At 43.4% G+C, this 11,071-nt stretch overlaps 1 protein-coding gene and 1 long non-coding RNA gene across 2 annotated transcripts in view; one reads left to right on the plus strand and one right to left on the minus strand.

The window, feature by feature from the left end:
- Positions 1-274: 274 nt before the first annotated feature.
- On the minus strand, positions 275-6,255 carry LOC110002746 (tetraspanin-8). Its single transcript, XM_020658406.3, has 9 exons — positions 6,096-6,255; positions 4,788-4,853; positions 4,565-4,681; positions 4,249-4,323; positions 3,916-4,011; positions 2,583-2,696; positions 2,468-2,503; positions 2,260-2,343; positions 275-1,231 (listed from the first exon to the last, which is right to left on the minus strand). The coding sequence occupies exons 1-9, from the start codon at positions 6,153-6,155 to the stop codon at positions 1,067-1,069; spliced, it is 813 nt and encodes a 270-aa protein (XP_020514062.1). The 5' UTR covers positions 6,156-6,255; the 3' UTR covers positions 275-1,066.
- Positions 6,256-6,777: 522 nt separating this feature from the next.
- Positions 6,778-11,071, plus strand: part of LOC110002737 (uncharacterized) — a 12,369-nt gene continuing 8,075 nt past the window's right edge. Inside the window, exon 1 of the long non-coding RNA XR_010665113.1 lies at positions 6,778-8,353. This is a non-coding gene — a long non-coding RNA (uncharacterized lncRNA). The remainder of the gene's footprint in view (positions 8,354-11,071) is intronic.

The raw sequence follows: 11,071 nt of genomic DNA on the forward strand, positions 1-11,071 counted from the left end.
GTTTCAGCGGCGACGATGGCCTAGTGGTTAGGTTGAGCGCTGCACTCCTCGTCGAAGCGACCTCGCCCCCTGCTCTCTCCTCCCAACACTTCTATTCTTAAAAACAATTTTAAAAACTTTGGTTTCTTGTAATGAAACAGAGAAAGATAAAAACGTATTTATTTACACTCCCTCGCTTCCTAAGAAGGAAACAACCACTTGTTTTCTGGTTTCTTCTGAAACACTGTAGAAGTGGATTTTTGATAACACGTCTTCAGTATGACACACAGACAGGTTCTTTTATCGTTTTTATTTATCTACCAGTTTCAGCTCACAGCAGGAGAATCAAACATGATACAAAGAAAAGATTACAAACATTAGATCTCCCTTTTTTCCAGTTTCACACTTTAACTGGCTTCTTCTTCCAGTTATTATTTTTCTCCCCTTTTCACCACAAAAATATTCAACTCGCTTGCGGCTTACAGCTCCGACTAACTTCACAATTTATCTGGAGAGCCTTGTAGTCACAGAGCTCGTGTTTTTCAAAATAAAAGCCTTCTGGTTGTCTCTTTCAGGGAGTTGTGCATCATGAAGGGATGATTACAGTTGAAGGTAGATTAAAAACCTTCGTAAAGCTCTTTGCTGTCAGAATCGCTGCAGTTAAAAAAATTGCATTGACTGACGTTTATTTAAGGCCATTTGCAGATTTTGTTTTTTTTTGCGATAAAGTTTAAAAAAGTTTTGTTTGTTTTTTTTTTGCATTGTGTAAAAGTTGATGAGTGCAAAATAATCTTGTAGAACGGATCTCACGCTGTTTAAAAGAAGTCCTCTCCTCGTACCAAAAAAGCAGATAAGGAAATGAATAAGCCCCGCCCCCCTGAGATGGTCTACTTGTAGCTATTTCAAAATAAAGATTAATGTAGGTGCAGAAGCTGCTAGCCATGAGAAGAGCCAGTGGGGTTTTTTTTGGTTAGAGTTTCCGTCATGTTTGGGGAGTCGTCAGGTGTGTAAGGCACAACAAACAGAGAGACCCCGTAAACGACCCTGAACATTAGGCTAACAGACGGAGGGAGGGGGAGTTGTTCCTCTAGTAATGTGGAGGACTCTCCTGGTACTTGGGTGGAGGGTTTTGCAGCTCCTGGTATTTGGGCATTGACGGGGCGAAGATGGCGGGGACGGACAGCACGACGGTGGCCCGGTTGGGATGACGCATTTGATGGATGATGAGGGAGGACAGAGCCAGGCCCAGCAGCTGGAGGAGGAAAACACAGACAGGTGATCAATACTGAATTCTTTATGTGGAATTCCAGGCAGTGGAGGGGCTGTTCAGCGCTCAAGAAGCTAACGGGTTAGCGTGCAGGTAAAACATAGTGGCTGCTGCATTGTTGTCAGAGAAGCACTTCAACATGTTTCCTTAACCCTCATGACTCACTATGGACATTTTTGTCCATTTGGTCAAATGTCTCCTCTTCATCTGTCCATCATTTTGTCTGTTAGTGCATATGGAACACATTTTTATAAGAAAGACTCTTGACACATTTTGGAATCAACATCTCATTTTTTTGAATAGATCACTGAAACATGTTTACGACCCTCTGAAGTCTCTAAGGACAACAATCTCCACTTCCAAAAAACTGATATAAAAATCTCTCAAACAACTTCAGCCCTGCTCTAAACTACCAAACATTCAATCATTTTTAGGAATTTAACCCTTTAAATGCCAGTTTGATTACTTGATGTCCCTGTTGTTATTTAAGAAAAACAAACAAAAATGAGTTATTTTCCATATAAGAAATATTTAGTGGCCGGGGGATTTTTTTACATCAGTCTTGGATATGTCAAAGATTATCCAAAATATTGACTTTGATGCATTGTTAGTTTTTGTGTAGCATCAGATTGATAATGTAGTTCCCTGTTTGGACATTGGGGGGCGAAAATGGTTTGATTACATGATTCTGGCATTTAAAGGGTTAAATTCCTGATAATTATTCAATATTTGGTAGTTTGGAGCAGGGCTGAAGTTGTTTAAGAGATTTATGCAGAAAAAAATATCAATCTGTTCTATTTTTATGGCAGTTTTCTGGAAGTGGACATTTTTGTCCTGAGTGACTTCAGAGGGGAGTAAATGATGTCTGAGGGTTAATGTCTGATCATATAGTAAGCTCACTTTATCATCTCACTGATCCGATCTTTAGTTTGATTTCATTTAGCAAACGACCTCGTCTACATTGTTGTATTTGAGAAAATTCGTCCGCAAAAATAAATAAATATTGTGCTCACCGCCAGGGTAGCCAGAGAGAAGATGATGCCGACCATGATGTCAATGATCAGCAGGAGGTAGTGTATGATGACGGGGAAGCAGGGCTGCAGACGAGAGAGAGAGAGAGAGAGAGAGAGAGAGAGAGAGAGAGAGAGAGAACGCCATGAGTGATTTGATATTTAACAGCAGTGAGATATAGTCACAGTGAAATGTCTGTGGTTAACTCACCTTGGTGTAGATGTTCTTCTGAGTCAGCATGATAGACTGTCATGAGAAAGACGTTTATTATTCTGCATTATGAACATCGTCATTTAGGAACTCAATGTGAATGTTTGAAACTCACCGTGTAGGAGACAGTCTGACACAAGTCCTCCATCACCTCCTCATCGTTACAGACACACGAGTCAGGGATGTCGGACCTCCAGTCCTCGTAGCTGAACAGACCACAGCACTGCGCCTATACACCACAGAAGAAGAAGGAGGAGGAGGTCAGAGGTTTGACATTTATCAGTCAGGAAACAGAAGCAAACACTTCTGACGCCATCTTAAAGTGACCATCTTAAGTTTTCACAGGACAAGTGGATCCTGATGGGGCCCCATTAGGGAGGCATCCTACTGTCATTGTAAAACTTGCACATTCTGAGCCCCTGCTTTGGTTCAAAGTTTGTTGGCCCTCGGGGGGCCCTGACTGGCCTGGAGCCCCAAGCAGTAAGCTGTGTTTATGTATTGTGAGTTTCCAGGTCACATGTACGCTTCACACGGTTTAAACCAGGACAGCGGTTTCTTCAATCGTGTCAGGAAGTTTCCTCGACCACAGACCTTTACAAACAAATCTAAAGAACATCGTTTGGTTTGAGACTGTGAAAGTCTTCCATGAGGCAAACAGATTTACATGTTCCTCATGCAATTAATGCTCTTAATCTTCTTTAAATCCTTGACCGCACTTTCAAGCAGAGCTATTGCACTTTATATTTATTTATTTCTACCATTTGAGTGAAAGTTAACGGACAGTGAGTTTTATACTTCTTGGTTGTATCTCATCAGGTTGCACTGTCTTATGTTTGTTTATCTGTCCACTGCTGCAAATCAAATTTCCCTTCTAAGGACAATAAAGATCTGAACTGAACTGATGACGATGATGTCCTTTAGATAACTTCAACTCCACTTTTCAAAACATAAGAGGATGTGGCCGAAAGTGCTTCTCAAAAGAACGACAAACATGAAGTGAGAACAAAAGCCAACAGCCGAAACAGGAAGGAGGTAACAAAAAAAAAATTCAACCTTAAGATAAGTAAACGAGAAGTTACTATTCAAATTCAGCAGAAAGTTGGAGAGGACAGAATAAATACCAGAGACGAAGCTAACATGAAAACAATGATGGGAATGTTGACCGAGGAAATATGATGGAAGATAAAGATCTGTGGCTCATTTTCACTTATTCAGGGGTGTGTGTGTGTGTGTGTGTGTGTGTGTGTGTGTGTGTGTGTGTATCTGTGTCTCTCTGTGTGTGTGTGTGTGTGTCTCTGTGTGTGTGTGTGTGTGTGTGTGTGTGTGTGTATCTGTGTCTCTCTGTGTGTGTCTCTGTGTGTGTGTGTGTGTGTGTGTGTGTATCTGTGTCTCTCTATGTGTCTCTGTGTGTGTGTGTGTGTGTGTGTGTGTGTGTGTGTGTGTGTTACCAGTGTCTGCAGGTTGTTTGCCATATCCTGTGCTTCCTGTGGAGCTTGGTTCAGAGGCACGAGCAGTTTAAGCTTCTCCTCCAGTGTGGGCTCCACCTACAAACACAAACAGCTCACATGAACATGGCGAGGAGATGAACGCTTTTTAACCCTTTAACGGCCGACAGATGTGTTTCAATGTTCTGGAAAATAAATGAATTGCTGAAACACATCTATATGATTTAGTCTAGATTTATATTTGACCTTTAAAGCTCATCAATTAAGATTGAGATCAGATTATTGAAACTTTGAACTGCCATGATTTCTACAGTAGAAGAGTGTCAGAGCTATTACCTGCGAGCGGTTGGAGGCGAGGACGATGCCGGCGCGGAGCAGCATCAGTGATCCAATGACCATACAAACCAAGAACTGCAGAGACAGAACACGTCAGAATAAGTTTGATTTCAGAGCTTTTAGTTTCACAGTCTTTCACAGTTTGGCGTTCTGCTGAGCTGCAGTGGTTTGGGTTTTTTCCCAGCAGGTGACATACATTTTGTGAAACTGTTTTTTATGATTCTGTGATTTGGAAATAAAATCTCTTTCAGTTCCTTTTTTTTCTGCAGTTTCGTCATCCTGTGCCTCCCTGTGTGGTGACACAGTTTGTACTCACCGCGATCATGCAACCTCTGTTCTCCTTGTGGGCGCCGTAGGCTCCCAAAATTGCGATGACCATTGTGGTGGCGCCCACAACGTAAAGGAGCAGTAGGCTGGTGGTCCGACCCTCTACCTGCACGCACAAAGGATGACATACAGGTGCACAATATTTAGAAACGTAAAAAAAAAAACCCGGAGATATATATTTGATTTTGGTGAAATCAATTGAATGACCTTACATTGCCATTAATGTTGGTGTAGACCTGAGACAGCAGAGCGAGCCCGATGATGATGCCGCCAACAATCTGAAACAGACAACAAACTCATTCAATAAAAAACAAAACAACTTTATTACATTTTGGTTGATAACAAACAAGAACGTTGGAGTTATTGAATCGTATATCGGTGTCCCAGTTTGTGATTTGAACTCGCTTTATGGCGTTGCCGAGGCGTGAAAAGGTAAATAAACAGAATGGCCTCTACGTCTACACTCACACCAAAACACAGCTGGTTTCCGCCCTGACACAAAGAGCGAGGCTGGAGTGACCTCGTCATGCCTCAGCTGCTACCTGGATGGCAGATCAGACTTCACCACACCTTTAGGCCTCACCCTGCTTTGAACTGCCAAAGTCAGGAAGCTGCTTACTGATTCGTTTAGTCTTGAAGAGAGGATTTAAATGATTCATCAATTTCTTTGTATTAGTTTATTGATGAATTCTGAATGAAATACATTGAATGAGTGCTCCTTCTCATTCTGATGACCCCTCAGAGGATATTTGATGATTAGGGTTATGTTACTGTTCATTATGAAACTGCAGAGCGGAAATACCAAACTTTAGTCTCCAGCTCATTAAATACAGATGTTACATAAACTGAGAGGAATTACAAACTAACACTTTAAATGTGGAGTCTTAAAGCCGGGCTAAGTCAAACTGACCCCATTTCATGACAACAAAGTCCAAAAACTGCGGAATGAAGGAGCTTAAAAACACTCACCTGATTTGAATAAGCTCACCTGCTTCAGTGAAAAACATGTTTTTAAGTTTTAACTTTAATTTAATAGTTTGTAACCCATATTTAGCAACAATACCCGAACTAAAGATTATAAAAAACTATTTACAATCATTGTAAAGACTTTTAAGACACTTTTAAGGGGAAAACAAACACTAATTAGTTCCAGCCGCTGATGAGATAAGATGACATCATAGAGTCATAGTCACGCGTGATTTTAACACAGTAAACTATATTAAATAACTTCTCTAAGTCCTTTTATTCATATTAATCGAACTTTAAATTCGATGATTTTCTCTGTTCGAGCTGCTGTTGAAGTTATTTTCTTCATTGAAACGTCATTACTAAGAATAAGACTAAGACTAAGACTCTCTGCCACACAGACTTTAATATCTATATACAAATAAAACTACTTTAAAGATCTGAACCGCCGCTGCGCACTTTCTATTCCTCCTCAGACTGAAGAGCCGTCATGTTGGTGTCATGTTGGTGTCATGTTGGTGTCATGTTGGAGTTGAAAGGTTTGTCAGACTCACCGCGAAGAAGATGTTGAAGACGGTGAAGATGCGTTTCAGGCACGTGTTCACTTGATTCATGATTGCGGTTTAAAAAGTCAAAAAGAAACAAGAGAAGTGTTCGAGTCCCGAAACGATCCGGAGGAACGCAGAGTCACAGTGAGGACGGAGGGGGAGGGCGAGCCGGTTTTAGGTGACAGGAGGGGGTGGTGCGTGGAGGGGGCGGGGCTTCCCGTAAACTGCGTGAGGAACGAGGAACTGTCGCGGAGGGAGGGAGATAAAAGGAGGGAGGGAGATAAAAGGAGGGAGGGAAAGGGAGGGAGAGAAAAGGAGGGAGGGAAAGGGAGGAAGAGAAAGGAGGGAGATAAAATGAGGGAGGGAAAGGGAGGGAGATAAAAGGAGGGAGGGAAAGGGAGGGAGGGAAAGGGAGGAAGAGAAAGGAGGGAGATAAAATGAGGGAGGGAAAGGGAGGGAGATAAAAGGAGGGAGGGAAAGGGAGGGAGAGAAAAGGAGGGAGGGAAAGGGAGGAAGAGAAAGGAGGGAGAGAAAAGGAGGGAGGGAAAGGGAGGGAGATAAAAGGAGGGAAAGAAGGGGGGAGAGAAAAGGAGGGAGAGAAAAGGAGGGAGAGAAAGGAGGGAGGGAGGGAAAGGAGGGAGATAAAAGGAGGAAGAGAAAGGGAGGGAGGGAAAGGGAGGAAGATAAAGGGAGGGAGATAAAAGGAGGAAGAGAAAGGGAGGGAGGGAAAAGGAGGGAGGGCTCCATTCCGGGAAAGTAAATGGAAAATTCCACTTTGACTGTTTGGGATCACGGGGTCGGGCGAGGCCCAGACATGAACCTCTCAGATCCAGGAAGTGACCGAGATGTTCACCGTCTCATCGACGATGTTTCCTGAGTTTGTTGGAGAGAAGAATGAATCCATCAGACCTGCACACTGTCTACGTGTCACATGTGGGTCGTGTGCACTAAATACCCAGGTGTGATGCATGCACGTGTTCTTTTGTTGTTCCTGAGGTTTTAAACAGTATGCTCCCTACTGGAGACCATTTGATTTAACAAGCATTCAGTACAAATGAAAGACTGTGACATCATGACAAAACAATATTAATAGTTTAGTCAGATGTGAAGGAGGATTTTCTAAAATGGAATTAAATGTATTCTTCCCCTTTAAGGCCTGTTATGGTCAATGAACCAGTCATAAAAAATAAAAACTCCAGTTCCCTGGACATTCACAAGCGCAGTCGAACGTCACTTCCTGCTCGCCAGAGTGACCACGCTCCCGTTTGAGTGAAAACAAGCCCTGAGAATGAGAGCTGCCTCATGCCTGCACCTCAGTCATCTGACCAGCAGAGGGCGCTGTATTCACTCAGTTCTTACAATATGTCATTTCCACCTTTCTGACGGCCTTAAACAGCTTCTTCAGACATTTCCTCTTAAAATCCAGATTCATATCTGAGAGGAAATCTGGAAGCTATGAAAGAGACTGGAGCTGCAGTGAAACATGCAAAGCACAGAGAACAAATTCCCAAGACTTGTTTAGACCTTCCATTGGCAGACCACTTTAATGAACCTTAAAACACACATTCACTATTTTGACCCCTTAACCACAGAGAGGTCAAAATAGACATATTCTATTTGAACTGTGTCTAATCTCTAAGCATCAATTTAACCAAACAGTTTGAACATGTCTACCACTTTATTGAACATTAAATACAACACATCTCAGTTAGTTGTTCTTATTTGAATATATAAAAAAAAAAAAAATTGACGTTAGTTCTTAAAATATGAATGACTAATCCTCCTCTACTTCTCTTCCTCACCACGCCCCCTCTCCTCCCCTTCCTCCCTCTCATCATCATCATCATCATCAACATCTCTTGTCTCCACCTGAATCTAACCACACACACCTCTCCGTCCTCCCTGAGTCTCACATGGAGGAAACCTCTGCTTCTCCCGGGGCTTCAGCTGCTGCAGAGCGGCCGCTGTAGGACTCCGCTGCCCGGGAAGGAGCGTCGCGGTGGGGGGTGGGGGGGTGCGGGGTAGTCGCCCTTGCGGATCTCCGGAGCTCCTGCAGCAGCGTCGCCTCCCTTCATGCTGCATGCTGCGGATCCACGGACATATGCACGGGAATACACCAGCTGCTGTCCTCGATGCATTGTTCCAGGGGTGAGAGAAGCTGAGCTGCAGAAACGGAAGGATGAGTGGAAGAAGAAGAGGGCGGGGAGGATTCCTCACCATGTTTCTGTTCTTAAATCTAATGTGGACACAGCTGCTGATCACAGGTATGTTGTCTACGCTGCCTGGAAACACATTGGACAAATAATGAGCCTGTTTTTAGATATGAAACACTCACCTTAAAATAACCCAGAATGATCCTGAACTGCATGCTTACAGACTAAATGAATGTGCCCTTCGGATGAATGAGAGCCTTAACCTTCATAACTTAAAGAATACATTTCTATTTGTGAGGACCTGTTATCGGTTCGATCTTAAATCAGGCCTTGAAAGCAGTCAGGGTGTTGTAAATCCTAACAGTCATAATTATTCACATGTTATTCTAGATACTCATGAAGCTATGTTGTATTAACATGAAGGTTAAATCCAGATTCATTCATATTATATACTCTGAAGCAGCTTATGTTGACATTCAATTTGATCACAGTCTGAAACACTGAAAACTTCCTGCAAAGATGACGTGACGATGCTGGAAAAGTATTTGATAAGTATTTGGTAAAATAGTTTATTCTGAAATATAAAAGTAAAGATTGATTTTCATTTTTTATCATTGATTCATGAATTCTCAAGTAAATATGTAACTCTGACCCCTAGTGTTTAAAATGTGTACTGCAGTCTGAATTCTAAACATTAGAGAGCTGCCCCCCCCCTCCTCTCTAGAGTGGATGCTCACTCAGGTCACCATGTGGTGGACTCTGAAGCTTCAGTGTTTATCCAGCTCTGCATGGGTCTGTAAACCTTTCTGTGTTCTAACCTCTCTCCATTTTTCAAAAGCATCTCCAATATTGATCCTAGTTTGAGCACGTTTCTGCTCGTGGAGCTTATTAGAAACATGCAGAGGCTTTTTAGGTCGGGCCAGCTCTTCAACATAGCATGTTTCCTTAATGATCAGAGAGTAAGATACCTTTATCATCTCACTGATTGGACCTTTAAACTCAAACAGACGGTCGTATTCTGGTGTGTTGGGGAGCGTGTTTACCCACAGAGTTACTGTACAGCCCTCTGCAACTCCTGCTGTGATTGGCTGATGGCCCCTCGGGAGGTCAGGCAGGGCTGACTCTTCTGTCCAATAAGAGGGCAGCTTAGCTGAGTGTCGTGCATAGCAACCAGGATGCTGTCGCTAGGGAGAAAAGAAGCTAAACAGAGAGAAGCTGTGTCAGCTCCACAGCCGTCTCTGAGGACTGATTCAGTCGACTGAAACCTTCTGAGTGTTTCTTTAATCCAACACAGCAAAAATATAATCACATGTTTTTATGTTTGACAAACAGCTGCCTCATGGCTGATCAGAATACCTAAGAGCTTAGACACTTATTTTAATTGCATATTCTTCTTTTTAAAACACGCTGTGTCCCAGTTCATGAAGTCTGTGGATGATGAAACAGATTCTTGGCTCTGGAACAGCTAAGACAAACAGTGGTGTGTCTGCCAGGCCGACAGTCTGCCAGACAGAAGTCAGAGGACGCCGTCAGACATTCTTCTTCTTCTTCTTATCGTTTGTCTCTCGTTTATTTTCTGCCAGAAAGCACAGCTGACTCTAACAGACGCTCTGTCAGCATACAGCTCTGCATCAGTCTCCATTTGAATCACTCTCTGGCCTTTTTATTGGACCCGGAGAAACAGTTCCTGGAGTGTCCACTAGAGGCTGGCTGCAGAAGCACAGGAAGTCACATACACACCCATTCTAAAAAGCCTGTTTTTACAGCAGAGATGAACATGTTTACAGCCTGGTTCAAAAAACCAAATAGGTGTGATTAGCTCATGTCTGGATGGACACACACTGTACGGGGGGTGAATGTTTTGATGACTCATCAGTTTTGATTTGATGAAGGATAAGAGTTATTCACAATAAGGCGTGTAGCTGACCTGATTGACAGGTGGGCGCGGTGTAACGGTTTGTCAGGAGGTTTAAAACCCGCCTCAGCTCCAGCTCTCAGCCTGTCCTTAGGTTGACTGAAAGTTAGACTGAGACAGCATTTCCAGCATGGAGACCGCCATCGATGGGACTCCAGCGCCCCCTGCAGGAACAGACGGGGGACAACACTCAGACCTCAAACATTCATATTAACAGACGGTGCTTGAGACATATCATATTGTGATGCTTGTAATGGTGATCCTTCAAACTCCTCTGTTTTACATTAGAATCTCTTTAGTTTCTGTTTGAAAGCTGAAGGAGAAGATTCTCTTCCTGTCAACACAAACACTGCAGCTCAGAGAGAGAGCAGGCTCAGGTCCAGCTGCTGCAGGTTCAGCTGCTGCAGGTTCAGCTGCTGCAGGTTCAGCTGCTGCAGGTCCAGCTGCTGCAGGTCCAGCTGCTGCAGGTCCAGCTGCTGCAGGTCCAGCTGCTGCAGGTTCAGCTCCGTGTGTTCTGTAAATAGAGCAGAAGCATCATCTCTGCATCTCTGCAGTATGAGCGCATGTAGCCGGATGCTGCCCTGAAAAAGAGCCCGGCTCAGTCGATTGTTTTTCCTCTCAGGATAAATAAAGAGCGAGGATGAATAATGCAGTGTTCATCTTCAGGGAGGGAGGGGCGGGGGGGGGGGGGGGGGGTCAGTGAGTGTGCAGGGGTTTCCTCTCAGCACAGACACAAACAGATGGGATCTCCTGCTTTCATCTGAGTCTCTGTGAAGGAGACTCCTCTCTCTCTCTCTCTCTCTCTCTCTCTCTATGAAGTCTTTAAAGTCCAGAAATAAATCTCTGCACAGAGCGTCTTATCTGAAGAGTGTTTGTTCTTAGAGGAGAGAAAACTGAAAATAATAAACAGAAAA

Source organism: Labrus bergylta, chromosome 23 (assembly GCF_963930695.1).
Source record: "Labrus bergylta chromosome 23, fLabBer1.1, whole genome shotgun sequence".
NCBI classification, from domain to species: Eukaryota; Metazoa; Chordata; class Actinopteri; order Labriformes; family Labridae; genus Labrus; species Labrus bergylta.